The 21,917-nt window shown below is 41.7% G+C and overlaps 3 protein-coding genes and 1 pseudogene across 6 annotated transcripts in view; all 4 read left to right on the forward strand.

The window, feature by feature from the left end:
• The window catches only part of LOC145433954 (protein lifeguard 2-like), a 97,809-nt gene that overhangs the window by 18,960 nt on the left and 56,932 nt on the right, over positions 1 to 21,917 (forward strand). The gene's annotated exons all lie outside the window — the stretch shown is intronic.
• The window catches only part of LOC145433953 (protein lifeguard 2-like), a 72,456-nt gene that overhangs the window by 18,960 nt on the left and 31,579 nt on the right, over positions 1 to 21,917 (forward strand). The gene's annotated exons all lie outside the window — the stretch shown is intronic.
• Positions 368 to 4,934, forward strand: LOC145433949 (galactosylceramide sulfotransferase-like). Its single transcript, XM_080311202.1, has 4 exons — positions 368 to 1,702; positions 2,957 to 3,218; positions 3,756 to 3,907; positions 3,974 to 4,934. The coding sequence occupies exons 1-4, from the start codon at positions 1,473 to 1,475 to the stop codon at positions 4,593 to 4,595; spliced, it is 1,266 nt and encodes a 421-aa protein (XP_080167328.1). The 5' UTR covers positions 368 to 1,472; the 3' UTR covers positions 4,596 to 4,934.
• LOC145433951 (phospholipid scramblase 1 pseudogene) lies at positions 5,858 to 20,800 on the forward strand (annotated as a pseudogene). 2 transcript variants are annotated; one of them, XR_013913239.1, is made up of 2 exons: positions 5,858 to 5,943; positions 19,705 to 20,800. The product of XR_013913239.1 is annotated as a phospholipid scramblase 1 pseudogene, transcript variant X2 (transcript). The 2 variants fall into 2 exon arrangements; XR_013913238.1 differs by lacking the exon at positions 5,858 to 5,943 and adding an exon at positions 14,481 to 15,174.

The raw sequence follows: 21,917 nt of genomic DNA on the forward strand, positions 1-21,917 counted from the left end.
ATATTCGTGACGCCATGACTTGAAAAATAACATTAAAAACATGTTTTAAACAGGGGCCCTGTTTTGAACATGTTTCTTTTAAATTGATTTTTGTTTTAATGAAACCCTAGTGCCCTGAGATATTAGGCATATATTGTTATCGAATTTACAGCAATGAAAGATCAGGAGAAAGGTCACGATATGCGATTATTTTAACATGCACGTGACATATATAGAGAATTGTTATGTAACGTATTTTCCAGATTCGCAACAAGGATTAGCTATAGGAAAGGAAAGAACGTAGTTTATTTTTGTCCTTGATTTTTTTGCGGCATATACACCGACTCATGATACAGTGATATAGTGATGATACCATATGCTAGTTTTTTAAACGTAAAAATATGAGAACTTGAATATACCGCTTCCTGCACAGGTTCACTCATGCAGTTGAACATTTCAGGATATCATAAGATTAAACTCAGTTAAGTTTGTGGCTTACTAAGGTATTTCTTGACTATATGGAACCTTTTATACGCTGAAGTGGTATAATAGACATTGTAAATATCAATCAGTAGATTCGAGAATGAATTTCGCTCTACATGCTAGGACTTGACTCTTGATCCTATAATTCCTTTTACGTCAACCAAAATGATGTTCGAAACTGTAGCCTCTCGTTGATACCTCGACTCGATCAGCAACACGGTATTAAGAAGCTGACTACTTCACTGAAGAAGAATTGCTTCTTGAAGTGATTGTACGATTGAGAATATGCCTTGAGCATATATGTGTTCGGTTCCTGTATAGCAAACATTAGTTTGCCTTTTGGGCGTTCCTATGTATGGGCCTAATTGTCACGTAAAACAAAGCCATGTGGGCAAATTTCATGATACGTCAATGTGAAATGATAGTGTACGTGCTCATACGTGGACAGTAACGAAATATTTCTACGTTTTTGAGATTACAAGTGGGTTTTGCTTTTACTTTCGCGTTCCTACTCAAGTGGTTGTGATTTTACACCGCTTCCACCTCTACTTGAGCAGTTCTAGGCAAAAGCACTCACTTTTTGTTATTTGCATTCTGCTAAATAGTAAGTAGTTTTGGGATTGGTCTGTATCAGTTTTGCGTGTGAAATCGGCATAGGAACCGCGCGAAATATCCACAGTACGTGCTGGTTACATATTTCAGAAGATTTTTGTTGTCTTATCAGTCATATTGCATTTGAAATTATAGCCGCCTCCGAACAACTGTAGTATTAGAATGCGAGTTCGACTAAATCTACATTTTGAAACTACGTACTTGAGTACTTTTCAGACATTTAATTTTCTACTTCCACTTGAAGTAGTTTTGACATGTCTTGAAAATTGCTACTTGTACTTGTAGTTGAGTAGAAATCTATAGCATTCCATCTATACTTCTACTTGACTTGCAACGCTTTGACCAGTTCTGAGTCTGTGCCGCAAACCCCACGATCTGCGACTCATCGCGTCAAAAGTATGATCATATTTTCAATTCTACCTTTGCAGAATGAAATGAAAAAACTTGAGATACTTTTAGGCTGTTCGGCATTGTTCTTTCTACTATTTGTTATTTATTCATCTCGCAATATTTTATCATTTCGGACTGATTCACCAAAGGAAGATAAATCCTGGCAGCAAGCCACAACAATAACGCCGTTGAAGAAAACCAAAGATGATTATCGAGCGCAAGTCGCTGACCAGAAAGGGTATGACAAATCATATCCCATATCTGCCAATATTGTACACTGTACGTACAATCGCACATGTATATCCTTTTCGGCCACGCTGGATTTCTTATACGTTTGATGAGGTGGATATTTTTGGAAAGCAGAGTTTACACGACTTAATTACCGCGTTAGCAAAGCAACTAAGCCAGTTTTTTCACACTGACAATGTGAATTCCTAGCAATTCTATTGGCATCCTATTGAGACAACTGATTTTCTCCAGCAACGATCCCCAGCTAGTAGAATGCATTTTTAATGTTTATCACCATACGTATATATAGGTCAAAACTATTCGAATAACTGCGACTTGATGACAGACAACCAAAAAGGGTGTATAACACAGTCTGCTAGTTTTCCAATATATATTGTCACTTTGTTTGTTAACATTTGTGTATGCCACATGGAGGTGTGTCTGAACCTATACTGGAATGTATTCAATCTATGGGTATTTTGATACGCTTGACTGGTTTCATGCACTTGCAGGCACGTAGCCATGGTTCTAATTGACAAATACAGTATTACCAGCGCCGCAAATAGGGGTGAATATAATTTTTGAAGTATTGTTGTTATTTTACAGACTTTAACAAAGCGGGTTACTATCCAATGCAGCTTGTCGTGCACACAACATGTGAAATAGTTTGTTATAACTATCGAACTAATCAAGAAATCCCACCAACCACTTTTTCTGAAAGCTGGCGTCATTCTACCATGGTGCAAACTTTTATGAAAACAGCAGCAATCAATAAAATCAAGAAATATATGAAAGTGATAGCTCATAAATGACCGCAGTCGTGATCGGTCTTGGTGTTTTGCCTTTGGAAAATTGATGTTGCACTGTTATGTAATGTGGAAAATCTATGTTACCATTTATCGTGCACGCCAAATAATTTAACGAGTCACCATAGTGGTACGCGTGCCAGTGCTTGGCTATAATGCCTACCCCTGCTATATACTGCTCCATATCACATATGTCTTACCCAACGGAGCCACATGTAGGTTTACATTACCAAGATGGCTCTGGCTAATGGTGGGATTCAAATTTTATCATTAGACACGGTTCTATTGCCAGAAAATTGATTGACAGCAACCAGTAATGCCAACCTGTTCGCTGCTCTAATAAATTTCGTGAAACAATTCTATGGAACCACTGAATCCGATCACTTATGACTACCGACCAAAATATCAGGGAGCATAGGCTACTCATATGATAATTGAATGTCGAAACAATTTTTCAGACATGCGACCGGGGCGAAAACAAAATGCAAACCGCGTAAAAACATTTTCTTCATGAAAACGCACAAGACCGGAAGTACGACGATGCAAAACATCCTTTTGCGTTACGCATGGACTCACGATTTAACGGTTGGATTGCCCCTAAAGAGCAACAACTTTGATTACGCCAACAGAAAAAAGTTCGACGGAACAATGGTGCAGCCGGTCGCCTCTGGTCGTGAGATTAACATGTTAATACATCACATGATATTTAGTAGGGCTGGGGTAAGTTTGAGGAATGTTTGGACTGTGTTGTCACTCGGATATCATGCCTGGGGTTTGTTCGGACTGTGCTCAACTTGGACAACATGGAGCGTGATTTACAATTAACTCTTCTTTTATACCAGTGGGTCTTATATCCTTTTGGACCTCGCGGCACCCTTTGAAGGGGTATACTTTAGGGCACCCTAGCAGTTCGAGTAATCAGAGTGCAATCCTGGCCTTCTCAAATGCTACTCAGATTCACAGTTTGACAATTATCCGTAAATTTTCATATATCTCGACCGCAATCCTCTTTACCTCATTGCTCACGGCAAACCTGAGCAGTCCAATCGTCAACCCAGTTGTGAACCACTTTGTGCCGATGAGTTCACAATACAATTATTTCTTTTACGGCAAGAGAAACATATATTTACCTATTAGGCTACTTTGGGAGACAATATATATATATATATATCACGTAAGTATAGCCCACACTGGGCTTCTTGTAAGTAAATAGAGCGGCTGCTCTCGTGCGAAAGTATTGTGACGTTCTCTTCCCAGATATCAGCTGTCCTTCCCCGCGATGCGTTCTACTTCACAGTGCTGCGTGACCCGGCTACCCAATTTGAATCAGTATATAAGTACTTTAAGACGGTCGTCGCTCCTTTTACGAAAGCTAAATCGTTCGAAGACTTCATCGCAAATCCACCCAAGTAAATTCCGCGCAATGTGATATTATCGATTACAAAATAGAATTACTATTGCATTTTGTGACACAGGTATTTCAAAAGCACGGCGAAGCTCACATTCTCGTGGTTTGCTAAAAATGGAATGGCGTTTGACCTGGGATTCGACAATCTGAATGAAGGCGACGCTAAAATCAAGTCCATCATAAAAGAGATGGATGATACATTTGATATTGTTTTAATATCGGAATATTTCGATATGTCACTTATTTTATTGAAGGAAGGCCTTTGCTGGACCATGGCAGACATTGCCTACTTGTCAGTTAACGCCAGGAGAACATCCACTGTGCCGTTTGTCGATGGCAAACTGTCCAATAAAATTCGTAGCTGGAATAAGATTGACAGTCAGCTTTATAAATATTACAACACGACGTTTTGGAAGCGCGTTAAGAAGTTTGGTATCAAACGGATGCAAGCGGAGTTGAAGCAATTAAATAAAATCAAGAGCGAGCTCAAACTATTTTGCGTCGAAGACGGACTCTTCATCAATAAAGACATCACGGACGGGAAATATAAAATGTACAACCCTCCGGGAGTGGAAATGACTCAATACCACCTAAAGAAGGAAGCGGAGAAAAACGAGACGTGCATTCAGTTAATTCTACCCGAAATACCGTGGTGGCAAAAAATGACTCAGCATCAAAGAACCGCGTAAATAGTCGAATAGAATCGGCAGCAACAAGTAGTGGCAGCTTGGTTTATCAGCCAGCAGCATATCCTTGACCCTCATGTCTATAGTAATCGCCCTGTACGGTGTTGATTGAGTTTGTAGGTATCTGAATACACTGAATGTATCATCACCGATTCAACCGCATGTTGCAATGTTTGTTAATGACTTAAATATGACATGTAGCTCCCCTTTAATCCAACTTTCATATGCTATGTTACTTACAATTTTCGTGTAGACAAAATTACGCTAGAAATATTTCTAATTCATGTTACGCATGACTGATTTCGAGAGCAATTTGTCAGTAAACCTGAGGTTTGAGAACCACTGGCTTAGGGCTTCCCCACACGATCAAGCTTTATTACATGGAGACGGTCTTTCAGCTAGTAACGTATCTCGCTAGCCCCCAAAAGCGTGTCCAGGCATCGTGCACAGCTCAGAGTTCAAAATAAAATGAAATTCATTACAGTGATCCGTTGTTGTATTTTCATTCCTTCAATGAAATACTACTTCTTTGTGCTCGATATACCCATCGCCTGTGTTAGGTAGCACAGCGTTGTTTTGACATAGAGTTTTTATACGTGGTTGCGTACTTTACATCGAAATTGAATTCATGCGGCCCGCGGTCGCTACAAAACTTGAAAAGTGGCCCGCGACCCGTTTTGAGTTGGCAACCCCTGCTCTAAAGGTTCAGGTTTGTGTTAACTCGAATCTTTTTGAAAGATACTGCGTGAGCGCGAACCTATATTGCTAATTCCTACTCTACATTTCAGCTAAGTGATATTTTACGATACCTAGTGCGACGACTCAGGCCACATTATGCCACAATGTTGAAGTACATGCTGTCTTTTTAAACGTCACCAAATGTATCAACCGGAGCAATCAAATGATATATTCATTCCATAAAATCAATATCTTCTGTCGCTTTACCAACTATTTCGACGAGGACTTGCAAGGGAATATAAGCTGACGCCTAGGCCAGACCGGACAATGTATTAGGCGTCTTACTAATGCTACATTGATATTGAGCAGAGCGTAAACCGGATTTCTATACTTACTACCGATATTACTCCTTTAACAAGTTATACAGTAGCCAACACCTCAATCGCACAAATTAGTCTTTTATGATACAATAAACATATTAAATCAAGATGGATCCCGTGCGCCTGCTAGATTGTTTACATTAGACAACGATGTATTCTTTATATCAGTTAAATTGATAGTTTGAATAAGGATCATACGCCGACTACCTAGATGTAGTGTATTTCGCTCTTCATGTTGTGTGAATGTGATTGCTGGTCAAGCCTACGGCAAAGTCACTAAATATTCACAAACGGTAAGATGAATATTTCGATCAAACTTTTGTAACAAAGCAAGTGAAATTTCTGAGATTGGCAAGGTGCATGCTTGTTTGGTGTTGATTTTTTATGCTGCCGGCGCCATATAAAGAGTGGCCCAGAATTGAAATACAAAGAATGATCTTATAATAACGTGAAAGAATTGTAATGTATGGAAACGGTTGACAGAACAGAACCTACCATGGTTCGTTTGTGAATGTGAACCTCTAAATTTTTGAGGTTCACGCGCAGGACGCGAACGTGAACCATTGACGTATCCAGGAGGGAGACAAAGGGCCCATGGCCCCTCCCAAATTTTCCGAACTTTTTCGTAAATTAATACAAGGTGGGAAATTTTTTAACAGATGTATTCAACTTGAAATTTTTCTTTGCGCGATATCTAGTTTCTGTATTCAGTTGATTATTGAGTACTCGTCTCTCGATAAATCAATATAAAAATAGGACTGAATAAAAATAGTCCTGCTGTATGAAATTGAATCTAACTGTATGCGTCAGCGACGACGTGCTGCCTGCGGTTGCGGAACTAGACACCAGCTTTTCGGCGCCAAAAAGACACTTAAGTCAGATAGGTTTAACTAACACGAAGTGGGATCCCAGAAAGATCGCCGGCGATAGAACCTTGGTCGAAGATTGCGCGGGATGGCCCTGTCTTTGCAACCTGAGTTCCACTGTAAGAATGCGACAAGGCAATTAATATTGCCCACCATGAATAAATGCAAATTGGGAATCGTGCGAATCCCACCAAAGACATTTCTCTTTTAATTGGTTGCGGTTAGGGCTGGGCGACATATGATTCGAGTACTCGAATCTTAATCGAGTATTAATCTTAATGATTCGAGTTGAGTAGTCGAAGGTGATTTTTTCGAGTACTGAAATTGTACGCTCCATGTCAATAAGAGTGAATTTATCGACGAAAATTATAATTTGATACCCTTTCCACTCTGGAAGCCTTGAAACTTCGATTGGTCGTATGACAGCATACGTAACACCATAGTGTCCTATATGGTGTCGACACAAGCAAATCGCACGGTTCAATGAAATTGTATCACGTCACAGTTTCCATTTGGCTACAGGCAATTTGACGGTGATTTTTGACCGGCTTGCCGAGCATTAAATTTGATGAATCGGGTATCAATCGAAAGCTGACTCTGCATTGATTACGAAAATATAAATTTTATTCCGCTCGCGGCCCTGGAACCCCCACAATCAGCCCCCAATTATTCATTGTCGAGTAGATTGGCAGTGTGACGCAACAGAGCTATCTGGCGAAACGTGAGACTAGCTCAAGAGCAAGGATGCGGCCGAGCGGCGAGAGTGGGATCAGCTGACGTGACGGCAATAGCGATGTGCAAACGCGCCACAGAGAAACGCTGCGCTGTTGATACTTTTTCTATGCGTTTCGGTACAACCGAGCACACACCAGCCTTTCCTTGACTTGTAAGGGTAGAACTGGGTCCACAGAATGTATTAGGGCCCTACCAATTTTCGCGCAATATCCTTCAGCTGATAAAGATATGTAGGCTACGTCTAAGTAGTCTACATTGGATATGTCAGATTATTATGATATCGATTGCCTTAGCCCGCTTGTTGCGTAGGGCTCCAGAGACACGTCGCGCTGTTGATGGCGGGTGTCGATACTTTCTATAGTCGCTTTTATGGTTAAGTGTGAGCAAGGATCATTGACCATGAGCATACATTACAAGCTTTTATTTGATCCGTATGGGTAGGACTTGGTCCGCGAATGCAGCAGGTGAAATGTTGATTGTTGAATAAAGTTTAACAGCAGGAGTGTCGAATTAAACTGGTATCGCTGTCGCGATTCAATCCGTTACTAGAAAGCTTGCGGGCCATACCTGCCAAATGATTCCAAAATGTTACCACCAAATTCATACCTTTGTTTTTCACTGGAATATATCTGATATCACTGTAAACGTTGACGTTGGAATTTGGTTTAGCATTTTTCAATCACCAAATAGCGTTTTTGAATGCCGGGGACCTTTTGCGTCAAAAGTACAGTGGTATCGCAGATATTTGAATTATATTCATCCTGTAGCCTGTATATATATTCCTAATGTAACTTACGTAAAACGGATTTGCAGTATTTTTTTCGCATCTGTGAATAACTGAATTTCCATTGTCCATTCGGCCCAACAGAGTTTGCACTTTTTCGCCTTCTCGGAATTTGGCAAGGTCACCGACGTGGTGCTTATGGGGACTAGAGTGAAAACGCAACACTGTAGTTGTATTACTACAATATGACGCGAAACAATAACTTCATATTGTTAATTTATTCGCTAAAAGCTTTTCGACTAACTCTCATCAGTAGCAATAATAACTACAATATGATATATTTACATTATCTAAATTTGCTGTCTTGAGTGAATCTTATTACTTGAAAGTATATTTTTCTTACTAGAAATATCTCTAACAGCTGAAGGATTGCGCGAAAATTGGTAGGGACCGCAAATACATTCTGTGGACCCAGTTCTACCATTACAAGTCAAGGAAAGGCTGGTTTGTGCTCGCTTTTAGCGAAGCGCATAGAAAAAGTATCAACAGCCCTACGCAACAAGCGGGCTAAGGCAATCGATATCATAATAATCTGACATATCCAATGTAGACTACTTAGACGTAGCCTACATATCTTTATCAGCTGAAGGATATTGCGCGAAAATTGGTAGGGCCCTAATACATTCTGTGGACCCAGTTCTACCCTTACAAGTCAAGGAAAGGCTGGTGTGTGCTCTGTTGTACCGAAACGCATAGAAAAAGTATCAACAGCGCAGCGTTTCTCTGTGGCGCGTTTGCACATCGCTATTGCCGTCACGTCAGCTGATCCCACTCTCTCCGCTCGGCCGCATCGTTGCTCTTGAGCTAGTCTCACGTTTCGCCAGACAGCTTTGTTGCGTCACACTGCCAATCTACTCGACAATGAATAATTGGGGGCTGATTGTGGGGGTTCCAGGGCCGCGAGCGGAATAAAATTTATATTTTCGTAATCAATGCAGAGTCAGCTTTCGATTGATACCCGATTCATCAAATTTAATGCTCGGCAAGCCGGTCAAAAATCACCGTCAAATTGCCTGTAGCCAAATGGAAACTGTGACGTGATACAATTTCATTGAACCGTGCGATTTGCTTGTGTCGACACCATATAGGACACTATGGTAACACGTATTGCAAAGATACAAATTACCTTTACATGGTGTACGACAGGCTTTATATTATTTGTGGTTGGATAAAAGTTCATATTGGAATTTTGTCATCTCCCATACTGATATGACGTCATAATAAGTGATATTCGAATACTCAACTCGACTCGAAGCAAAATACTCGATTCAGAATCGGATCACTCGGGTCCTCGATTTTGCCCAGCCCTAGTTCGGGTATGTGAGAGCGATCTTTTCAGTGACGACAACTTTCTCCGGAGGTCACGAAATAAATCAGTAATTAAAGTGACACGCCAACGCTCACCCTCCAGAAACTATAGTGAATAGTCTTATCGTGTTGCATGAACATCTAGCTCAGTGGCTCCCAACCGGGGGCGAATTCCCCCCTTGGGGGAATTTTGAAATTTTTAGGAGGGAATCTGGCTTTGGCATTGTATCGGAAGATACACTGGGTTTACAAGGTTTTTAGATTTTTATGGTATAGAACTGTTATGTAGAAATGAGTTCTTAAGAATTGTATGTTTCTTTGGCGGATTTCAAGCTAGGTGTAGGCCTATGTTTAAATGCCTTCCGTAGATATTACACCCCCTGATAAATGGAGGCTCACGAGACGATTTCGTTGGGCCCGCGACCAATGTTCCCTCTAATTGTGGACGGGTCTGCGCACGCTCACCAACTCACTGCGCAGACACTTGGAAAGCAGTGCGTAACGACTAAAAAAAAGGTCATCACTTCGGATTTTTTGTGCGCAACTTCGATTTTCTCTGCGCAGAGACCGTGTCAGCACTGCGCATTTGCGCACGTGCGCAGCTTAGAGGGAACATTGCCCGCGACAGCCTCTCGACCAAATTTCTATCAAGCAGGAATACGTCAAGCCGAATCCAGCAAGAAGGCCGCTGGTGAAATTGCTTAAATTCTTAAGCCAGCATATGAGCTAACGTGAAAAACATACCAAATTCATCGATTCAATTCAAGTTCATAGCAAGAGGACTTGTTGATTTATTTTTCGTCAGCGGCTACATGAACGGTCAAATTTAACTGTACTTTACCAAAGTTTAGTGCGATCCGCATTCGACATAGTTCGGACGTATCTGAATATGTTTGGCCATTAATTGCTCAGTCAAAAATAGGTTGCGCGTTAAAAAGCACGTTTTTTTAGTCACAGGCAACTTTTTCATAGGGGGGGAATTTTAGCTCAAATATTTGCCAAGGGGGGCACGAGACGAAAAAGGTTGGGAACCACTGATCTAGCTCAACATGAATAATTGCGTGCTTTGCAAATCTTTGAGCACACCTCAGCTCTACCGGTAAATCCTATAATGATAACGTATATATGCCAAACCGTCACAGAGTCGCACCCAATAACCCAATTGGGTGCGAGCTCGAATGGGGCCCAAATTATATCGTAAATAAACATAAATTTATAGAGTGTTTTTTTGGGTAGAATCATTAAACCTGAAAAGTTTTTTCGCGCTTGGCGCGATTTAATGTCGCGCTACAGGTCTCACTTTTAATATGAGTCGTCTACCTCATCCCCCCGAAAATATTAATATAGTTTATTATGTAGACGTATAGGCGTTTTTCCGCCCCATGTTCAATTGTCAGTTGTTCATATACATGGCTAAATGGTCGGCACCGAATAGTACTGCCTTGGCAATCTTAGAATTTACCGCACCCCGTGATGAAATGTCAACTTAGAATCATGTTTCTCACGAAAGACGATCTTCTTTTTGTTCAGTATGGTACATTTCACGAAATAAGAACATGCAGCGGATTAATTATTGACAGCGCCCGTCCCCTCGTGGATGGCTAAATTAATGAACTGTATATCAATAATGTGCCCCAAAGTTTCGAAGACACCACCTCCCTTAGCTCCACCGGTAAAACTGATCACGTATGAAATTATATGAAATTGACAATATCCAGGCATAAATTGGGACATTTCTTCGCACTTTGCGCCAGTATATAAGTTATACACGGTGTGCCTACATGACAATGAAGTCAGGCTTTCGAGTAGCCGCGACATGAGAGATCTAGGGGACAAAGCCCCGGGAGTTCAGTTGATCGCCCTATGAGGTGCCCAAGACCAGTGCAAGTAACAATATTATTGGCCAAATCAAACCTTCAACTTTGAAAAATTCTCGCGCTGCATGGGCGCGGAAGTAGTGGCCCATTTCTCTTTTATAACATTGTGTCTGTGGGTGAAATATCTCCCTAAAAATTGTGTAGTCACCCAATATGAGCTCAAGACCATATATTTTTACTATTTTGTCTTATCTTCAAAAGGGGGCACGTCTTTTACCTCATCAAATTTTTTGTCCCCTCAAAAAAAATTTCTGGTTACGTCCTTGACGTTAACCTCACGTGCACACCATCCCTAGTAAAGAGATAAGCCCTTATAGTGCCGCTTCCTGTACACAGTGAATTGTCAATCATAAACCAACAAATTCCTCTGGTTTAATTGTGATGTTGAAGTTTTTTCTGTAAGATCATTCAATTCCCTTTAAGATGGAAATGGGATTCCGAAACGTTGTATGTAGAATTCAGATCAACATATCCAAGCAATGTTCAGTTATCATTATTATAGGCCTACGTTTTGTGGTAGGTTACCACTGGCAAGCTTCACTGCTACGAGCAGGTGCACCGGATGACGGCATACTTGGATTAGTCAGGGATTTTCCTCCCTTTACCTTTCGATACTTGGCTATGCTTAATACTTACTACTTAGGAAGGGTGTGAAGTGAACCTCTGAAAGGTTCTGGTTCGTGTGAACGCGAACCTTTTTGAAAGGTTCTGTGTGAACGCGAACGTGATCGTCATGACGTCACTGAACGTCATATTGCTAATTCCAATTTCCAACCAGGGATATATAGAACTCTGAACTCTATATATCCCTGATTCCAACCCTACATTTCAGTGAAATAAAAGCCTATATTAGTATATAGTTCACAATACCTAGCGACGACTCGGGCCAGTTAATGCCACAATGCTGAAGTAGGCCTACATGTTGACGTTTTAAACGTCGACAAATGTATCAACTGGGGCAATCAAATGACATAATAATCCCATAAAATCAATATCTTCCGTTGTTTCGCCGACCATTTCAACGATAACTTGCACGGGAATATAAGCTTACGCCTTAACGGTAGGCCAGACCGTACAATGCAGACAATGCAGACAACGATATCAATTCCATTGATTGGTTGAATAAGCATCATTAGCTGACTGCCTACATGTAGTATATTTCTCTCTGGACGCTGTGTGATTGCGGGTCAAGCTCACGGCAAAAATCCATTAATATTCACAAACGGAAAGCTGGATATTTCGATCAAACTTTTCTAACAAACCTGGTAAAATGTTTGAGATTGTCAAGGTGCATGCTCGTTTGATGTTTATTTTTTATGCTGCCAGCTCCATACATAGAGTGGCCCACAGTTGAAATGCAATAAATTTCAACCAAAGGTGTTATAGTGAAGTGAAAATTGTAATAAATGAAAAAAGGTTCACAGTACCAAAGTTCGTTAGTGAACTTGAACCTCTAAATATATGAGGTTCACGCACAGAACGCGAACGTGAACCTCGCGTTCACACCATCCCTACTTACTAGCATAAACCCACTATTATAATCAGGGCTGTGGAGTCGGAGTCGGATTTAGGCTAATTTTCGCTAAATGAACTCGGAGAGTCGGTGTTTCTTTTTACCGCGCCTTGGAGTCGGAGTCGGAGTCGTGACAACTATAGTGGCTGAAAGTCGGAGTTGTGGAAAAAATACTGACTGGAGTCGGAGTTCGTGAAAATGACCCTGACTCCGGCCCCGACTACAACTTCTTCATTATGAAAACAGTTGCTTCCAAAGGCATCTTTAAATTAGTAATAATACCTAAAATAGGAATTTTATGTACTATCAATCACTATTATCAGTAACGATATAGATAAGGGGCGGTTAGCCCGTGGCCCGCGAGAAGGTTTTGTGTGGCCCGCGAGGTAATCATCGAAATTAGTTATAGCATCAGGCATGCATCAGGTAAAATTGCAAGGCCAACCCAAATTTGATTAGCCTGACCGCGAAATTGATGACTTAAACATCAGTTCGGGCGCATTGACGTAACCAGGGGCCAGCCACATTCATAGCAGATCCTCGTATATGACCATAAAGTAGAATATTTCGTAGCAGATTTAGTTGACTTGAAATTTTTCTTGGCTCTTCGTATGATTTATCGTCACTCGATTTCTTCCATTTAGTACGCGTAATTTAATTGAGTCTAACTATATTCGCAATTAGGAGATAACGTGTCGTCCAACATGTGACTTCGCTTGTGCGCTCGCAGCGAGATCGTCGGCGATGAAACATTTGCACGAAATGATAGAAGCATGTTCACCGAAACCTTCGATATTGATCGAATTCATTCATCAGAATTCAGTTGCATAGAGGAAGAAAATCGCAAAATGCATCTTCGCGATGCAGTCATAGAATGATGCAATTTTTGGAATAATACCATGCTACTGTGACAGAGTAAATACATCGTCTGGTTTTGTAAAATTGTGAAATTGATGTGAATATATAACCAAACGCTGCTTACCACTGGACAAAATTAAAAATATTTGTAGTGTAGCTTAGCTGCTTGGGTCAAACAAATGATTAAGAAATACTGAATGTCCTAGTCGTTGAATACTTGTGTAAGTGCATGTTTTGCTTGTTTGAGGTATTCATGGGGTTTGTCGTCTACTATGGTCATTTACGTCAGGCCAATTTTCTTGCTCGAGGGTGTTCAAAATTGCCTGCGCTTGTTCTACGAAACCTTTGATAATATTAATAATTTCCGTGCCGTCGTAACTGTATATATTAATTATCGCTCTCCCCAAATTACTGTGCGCGCAATGCATAAGGCCCGGACAGCGAGAGGCCTTAAACTGCCTGAAAATGGGCATTGACGCCCTCGTGTCGGCGAGGGAAACTTGGAAAGGCACCGATACCATTCCACGAGGTCGTGGTGCCGTGGTGGACGTTGGTGTAAGTGAAATCCCTGCTTGACGTGGCATCGTAAACGATGCGAAGGGTACCTATACTTGATCACCTAAATATTATACCATAAGCGAGGTTCATAGTAAAAAAAAATCGGCGTTACTGTATTTTCGTTTGTATGGGCTACATTAAAAGTTTATTGACATACAGAGCTAAACGATCACATATTACTCGCCGTGCGCTTAAGGTTATATTGATTGCTCTCCGTTCATTATGTTTGTCTTTATCGACACGTATTTGAAGAAGCAGATCCTAACTCATGCGATAACTGGCCAACGGGCAATGTCTATTCTTATATAGGCTAGCATAAAATGAACTCACTGACATTTGCCGAGATGTGGTAACGCAGCCACTCATATAGCACAAGCACAATCGAAGTGTATGGAAATCTTGTATTAGTTAAAATAAATTCAGGAAATAAGAAAGAATGCAAGCGAATTATATCTAGCTATACGATAGACTGGTAGTGGGTATGGATATTATTAATAATGATAATAAAGTTTCTTTTTGTACGGGCCTTCTCAGGCTGTGGTGATGTCAATTAGGAGATATAGTCGCGCCTCCGTGCATTTAACTCGACGTTGCGTCACTGGACTGGGCAAAATCGAGTACCTGAGTGATTCGATTCTGAATCACGTATTACGCTTCAAGTCGAGTATTCGAGTATCCCTCGTTATGACGTCACAACAGAATGTACTGCGTCAACGTTCAAATATGTAAAGATATATGTAAATAGCAGGATTACAGGATTTTGAATTGGTTATGGCATGAATCCGCTAGTTTTCAGAAAACAGGTTGTAATCCCGATTACACGGTCCATTGATGCTAGGCTTGAACGAATCGAGGATGCGAAGGCAGATACGGCAACACGGCCGGTATTGTAGGCCTATCTGGATTCCATTTTGTTTAGCTAGATTAGATCCGGATCAAGCTGTGGTCCGTTTTCCGTTATCTCTATTCTACCTTCAATATTGTTCACCGCTCCTGTTGTAATAAGATGGCTGCTACGCACTTACGTAAGTATTATCCTATACTACTTCATGACATCCATTATTGCAGTGGTCGGCAACCTTTCGTGTGCTGCGTGCCAAAATATGTCAATTTCAAAAATATTACCAACTGGCGTTCCAAACATTTTGCGTTTTGGCATATTTATCGTTTCAAGCAAGGAATTCCACCTACCACTTATCTGTAGCGGACAACGGCATCGGCTATGCCGGTGGTTCTCGAAGCATATGAGTCTCGAAAGCAATATTCCCTCTAATTTTTCACGAGTTTGCGCTCTCTCACCAACTCACTGCGCGGTCCCTTGGATAACAGTGCGTAACGACTAAAAAAACTTCATCGCCTCGGTTTTTTTGTGCGCAGCTTCGATTTTTTGCACAGAGACCGTGGAAGCACTGCGTAATTGCGCACGTGAGCAGCTTAGAGGGAACATTGCCTGAAAGGTGTAATTCTGGTCGCTACCGCACCAAAGCTACCATTCAATATACGTAGGCTAATATTTGCTCAATTTATAGAACAGAAAAATTCGCGCTAAGATCGATCATCTGTGATTGCTTTGTAGTTTCCAAACCAGCTGTGTCGGTACCATAGCCAATAAGAGACAAGTGCACTAACGTTGTTACGAGGGTATGGCTTGATCATGAAGAATGTGCCCACTGCCCAGTGCCTATATACCCCTGTATCATACAAGTCGGTTTGATGATACACTAAAGATCGCGGTAAAGACTGACGCTGTTCAAAATATATTGAAATCGCTTGCACCTACCAGACGCAACTAGAATAAAATATCCTTTCGTGGGACGAACACGACTCCAAATCCGCGTTACGTCGCGGAGCTCATTATTTTCTCTGTGGGTCTCATTTGCACGGTGTGGTTCAGACTTCCAGCTCAGCCCTATTCGCCGCCGACCATTTCGGCGCCTGGGGACGTATCAATATCGAATGCACATGCGGCGGTTATTTATTTCAAGGCTGTATCCCCGCCAATCACTTCAGGAGCGATTTTCACAGAGTCGAAACGTTATATATCTTTGTGTCCCCTAGCTTAGAAGCACCCGGGGCCGAAATGCCGGATCCTAATAGTCGCGCTCCCACAGGCTGAACAGAGCGCACCTCTAGACTAAAGCATTCCAATGGCCACATATGCTTTTAGCGCCGTTCTCTCGCAATTGCTAATACGTTTGGAGACATTGCTGTATATCAGGGGCGGGCAACATACGGCCCGCTGGTCGGATCCGGCCGGCGAAGGCATTTTGTCCGGCCCGCGGACAGTTTTCCTTCTTACATGTTAGTGTGGCCCGCGGCCCCAGTCATCCGAGATTTCCCACTACTTGCTTACATACGTCAAATTTTATTGACTGTATTACATTATACACGTATATGCGCAGCGAGCGAGGGTGGATCATACGCGTAAGTTCGTCGAAGCGAGAAGACCTGTTGCATTATCGGCATTTACGATGTACTCAACCCTAATGTCATTTGTGGTAATCATGGTTTTTGTTGACTACAATGATCATTGACACCAGGCCGATATTTCTTATTTTTGATTCTGTAACCGTCGACTTGTAGCACGGCACACTTCTAGGCTTCTGCAAGACACCGCTTATGTCAGGGGTCGCCAACTCAAAGCGGATCGGGGGCCACTTTCTAATTTCGTAGAGACCGCGGGCCGCATGAATTCGATATCGAGATAAAATAGGCCACATAGTTGAACAACCACGCTATCTCGTCACCTACTAAACCCTGATGAATTGATATCTTGGTAGATTTGGGGTACCGGGCTTACCGAACGCCTTGAAATCCTAATACAGAATTGCACCGTGTGTTGATTGATCAGAGAGAAGCAGACATGGTGGTGCCTGTATGACAATGATGTTCTCAAATCCACATTGTCTTCGTCATTACTGGCGAGAAATGGCTTGTTACATTGCTGTCGTTAGAATAAATTCATTAAATACGATTTATTCTTTGAATATGTGAATAAATAGGCGAATAATGTATCGATTCAGCAATCCGGCCCGCCAAGTTCTTAATTTTCCTATATCCGGCCCGCCCACCGGAGAAGTTGCCCGCCCCTGCTGTATATGAAGCATATTGTATAAGTACCATGGCCTGGTCAAGTATATTTTCGATGTATTTTGCGGCGTTATCCACACTAAATTCAAATCCGGTTCCAGTAACTCGCGCCAAGCGCGGAGAAAATTTTCAAGATAAGTAAATCTGCCCCAAAAGATTAGATATTGATGTACAAAATAATTTTCAGTCACCTTCGAGCTTTTTCCATTTTGAAAACTTCTGTTTCACTTTTTGCAACAAACATGATCAATGATCATAACATGTCGTGTGCGTCAATTCATTTGTCGAGCCATGATAAATCATCTCGGGCGCCACAGTTGGCACGCGAGCCAGGGGTTGCCGACCCCCGCATTGCTGTGTACGGTCGTGCGGCTTGGATAAAGCCTGAGTGTTGTGCGTTGTGTAGGGCTCCGTAGATAATGTGGCCTAGGGTTACCACACGGCCTCTTTTGAGACGGTTTGTTCTCTTTTTTGACTTTTTTTAAAGTGTCTTCAGAGGACGCCCTTTTGTCCTCTTTTTTGAGAATTTTAGTCAAATTTACGACCAAAGACGACTGAGATGCCGTAAATCAGCACTGAAGTTGGGCTCAGGCGGGTATTTCGGGAGCTGAGCCGGAGATGACCTTTTATTTAGTCAACCGACCACGAAGTGAGAAAAATTTACCATTTTTTCAGAATTCTCCACCGGTATTGTTAGTCTGAAAATTCTGAAAAAGTGTCCTCGTTTCAGATTTACAAAATATGGTAATCCTAATGTAGCCAATATCTGATTATCTTGATCGTGATGAAGTTATGCAAACCTACATAACGCAGTAAGCTACATGTAGTGTGAGTCCACTTAATCCCGTCGTGAATGAAAATAGGACATCAGATATAAGCAAAAATAGGTTTTATTGCAGGGCAAACAGTGTCTCTAACTATACTTACTAATGATCGCTATACGAGCTCATTCAGATCACGTCGCGTCCGTGGTCTATGGCAGGGGCGTGCCCGTGAATGTTTGAATGTTGCGAGGCCCGCGAAATGGCTTAAATCTGGTACGTTTGAGCTAAGGTAAAAACACTAGAATATACATGTACTGGCTTCGCAAATGAATAGTTTTTCAACATGCATTAAATAATTCGCGATTTACCACAAAGTATATTAATCATTGTCACGTGTTCCGTCCAATATCGAATTAAATTGACAAGATACGCCATCGCCGTTACCATTCGCGTAATGACATTATGGGCTTTGTAACGACTCTATAGCAAACTGACGTCGACTCTATAATTCCTTCCCAAATGTTGGAGGTTTAAGTATGCTCCTCCTTGTCACGATGTCCGCGTATTTCTCTTTAAAAGCCTAGAAGATGACCGTGCTACAAGTCGTCAGATTCGGAATCATAATAAATATCGGCCAGGTGTAAATGACCAATGTCGAAAATCGCCCTGAATAATCAAAACAAGAACTTAGTCAACCCAAACGAACATTAGTTTCACCGTGTTAACCTATCGGTGCAATTTGTCAAACAAGTTTCACACGCACATTGCACATAGCACTGCGCAATGCACAATGCACATGCACGCCCCGGGGCGCGTAGCCAGCCGAAAATTGAGGGGTTTTGAAATAAAAGGAGAGGGGTTTCAATAACATTCAAGTACATGCTTCAAGACGATTATACAATCTCCTCGTGTTGACAAACTTACGCGCATGATAGGCTTGTCAACGAGTGCTGTCAATTAGCGAGTTCCTGATCTCTCGTGAACAATTAAATACGCGCGCTTGTCGGCGACGGCGACGATTTGCGCAAGTCAGAATGTCCCAGTAATGGAATCTGTTCTATAATGGCACCGATTTCAGGTTATTCAAACCTTTCAGTGATTATATCTTTCGTATCAAGTCTATTGCAGATGCATTGTGTAGGCCAACTGTGATATCGTGCGCACCAGACGAAGCAGATGCGATTGTGCAGGCCAGCGATGGTATAGTGCGCGAATTGCAGACGCGTTGGAGATGCGATAAATCAGGCCAGCAATGATTGCCGAGCGCGGCAATCAATGGCCTAATTTCACAATCATATCAGCGGGAGATCGCGTCGCGTTACATTGTGCAATGCGCGCAGACGAATCTCGTTAATTGGCAACGAGCTTCTCGCTAATTGGGCTGTGGGTGTGGCCGCGCGCGACACTTATGATACGACTAACTGAATTGCAGCTGAATATTAGTGACAGAATGGTTATTTTTAAAGGACGGGGTTTTGCGTTTCAAAAGGGGGAGGTTTCGACCCGCTACGCGCCTGCACACCCCTGGTCTATATGTCAAGCTCGTTTGATTTCAAATCAGTGTGATTACAGCATGTATCGGCTATGCAATGGTAATTTTGAATAATAATAATAATTATAGTATATGATATATTCCTATATATTTATACGTTGTTATTCGTAGCCCTACATTTAATTGCTAACAACTACTAAAATCATCAGATGGATACATCAGACGTGAAAATGCAGCCTGTCGCGGTTCAGGGTGGTACGGCAGTCGGAGTGCCTGTGCCTCCTGGAACTCAGGTAGTCTGGATGTTAAAGCCTCAAGAAATTCCGGGAGTTCCACGGGGATTGGAGTATCTTTCCGAGTTGGATCAAATCCTAATGCATCAGCAAGTGGAACTATTCGAGGCTGTAACTGGAATCGAGACTAAAAACCGATACGCAATCAAAAACACAGTCGGCCAACAGTGCTACTTTGCATACGAAGAATCGGACCTGTGTATGCGTATTTGTTGCAAAAATCTTCGTGGATTCCAAATGCACATTGTCGACAACTTGGGCCAAGAAGTAATACATGCATACCGGTCATTCCGATGTTGCATTGGTTGTTGCTGGTGCATTAGGGGAGATTACTGCGCCTTCACATTGAATGTGGACTCCCCGACAGGAATACCCATCGGTAGGATAGTTCAAGAATGTTCTTCATGGAAGCCAAGATACGCCATCGAAAATGCGGAAGAAGATACCATCTTAGTTATCAGAGGTCCATGTTGTGTATGGTCTGGAGCTTGTTGCACTTGCGATGTCTCCTTTCAGATTTTCACGCCAGACGAATCGCAATGCATCGGAGAAATAGCCCGCCAGTATTCCGGTTTCGCAAAGGAGCTCTTCACTGACGCCACAAACTTTGGCGTGACATTTCCCAAAGACCTTGATATCAAAGCAAAGGCTCTGCTCGTAGCAGCAACATTTTTGGTGGACATGATGTATTTTGAAAGGAACAATTAACGAGGAGTATAAACCAAGGCCATGCATGAATTTCAAGACTATGTGACAAGATAATAATTGTTTTGTCGTTGATATTTTATACAGCGTAATAACGAACGGACACTTCACTATACCATGTGACCCTTGCCAATTTGGTGACAATGATATTTCATTGATTGATCAATTTTATTGGAACATTGCTTTTGGATTTCTATTCGATATTAATTCATAGGTAAAACTCAGCACTATTGGTGCGGTATAACATGTATAGTAATAACGACAGATGACGGTTTGTTTTTCATCGATTATATATTTTGTATTGTGACGGTGTCCTGTTTTCGAAGACACCTGCTGCATAGGACCGAAAGCAAATGACGCTGATGCTGCAATAGCATAATAGCGATTACATAGCTGGCCTCAGGATACACTGTCGGAAGAGTCGTCGAATTGCAAGGTTTCGGCTCGTGTCAATTGTGAGCGCAAGTGGTGCTGCAGAATGTTAGTCAAAACGATTTGATGAATATCTTTTGATAGTCAACCAGCACCAATAAGCACTGAGCGAATGCTTTCTATCGTTTTAACTTAAACCCAATGTACCAAGGAAAAGAACAGGTTTAGTTAAAACAACAACCAAATCTCTGCTGCAGGTAAACCTAAAAGTAAGCCTTGACCATTTAACCAAATATGCGATGAGCTACACGCAGGACCAAAACAGCACTTTGTCAGCTCCTTATGGTATATTGGGGCCATATAGTGTTTTCAGGCAAACCTATGTGGGGGTCGGCCCACCAGACCAGAGGTGGTCAAAGTAGTCAAGAAAGCTACTCAAGTAGAAGTAGCGACGAAAAAATCTACTCAAGTACGAGTAGAAGTACTTCTTCTATGAACAACCTAAACTACTTGAAGTAGAAGTAGAATTGACTGACTTTAAAAGTACTCAAGTAAGTAAGTAGTTGTGAAAACGATCCTAATTCGTATTCGTTCACATGGATTGTAAAAAGGTGCAAATTGAGCTATGCGAAAGGTGACGAGCTTGATTCATATTGATGCATACCAGCAGGTATCCAATTTTCGATAGCATAAGGATAAGCATTCGTCCACATCATGGGATGAAAATGATAGTTTTAATACGGAAATTTGATACTAATCCTCTGTTTACTCAAACAGCACGTTTTAGAAAATATCATGGTATTGCGCACTCCCCCATACTATAAGGCCTGTAGTTTAGTCGAAGAGCAATACGGAGATGGTGTGTTGGATACGGTGTAAACTAGGCTTACCATACGTCCTCTTTTAAGAGGATTTGTCACTTTTTTGAAAGTGTCCTCGGAGGACGCCCTTTTGTCCTCTTTTTTGAGATTTTGTCCTCTTTTTTGAAAATTTAGGTCAGATTTAGAGGAAATTGCGAGTGATATGCCGCAAATTAGCGCAGAAGTGAAGCC

Source organism: Botryllus schlosseri, chromosome 2 (assembly GCF_051294905.1).
Source record: "Botryllus schlosseri isolate E-star chromosome 2, Bs_hap1, whole genome shotgun sequence".
In the NCBI taxonomy this organism is placed as follows: Eukaryota; Metazoa; Chordata; class Ascidiacea; order Stolidobranchia; family Styelidae; genus Botryllus; species Botryllus schlosseri.

Bases quoted from the DNA above. Each gene is read 5' to 3' on its own strand.
- LOC145433949 (XM_080311202.1), top strand. From the start codon at position 1,473: ATGATCATATTTTCAATTCTACCTTTGCAGAATGAAATGAAAAAACTT. The intron at 1,703-2,956 runs GTATGACAAATC...ACAATTTTTCAG, and splicing joins CAAGTCGCTGACCAGAAAGG to ACATGCGACCGGGGCGAAAA. The intron at 3,908-3,973 runs GTAAATTCCGCG...TTTGTGACACAG, and splicing joins TTCATCGCAAATCCACCCAA to GTATTTCAAAAGCACGGCGA.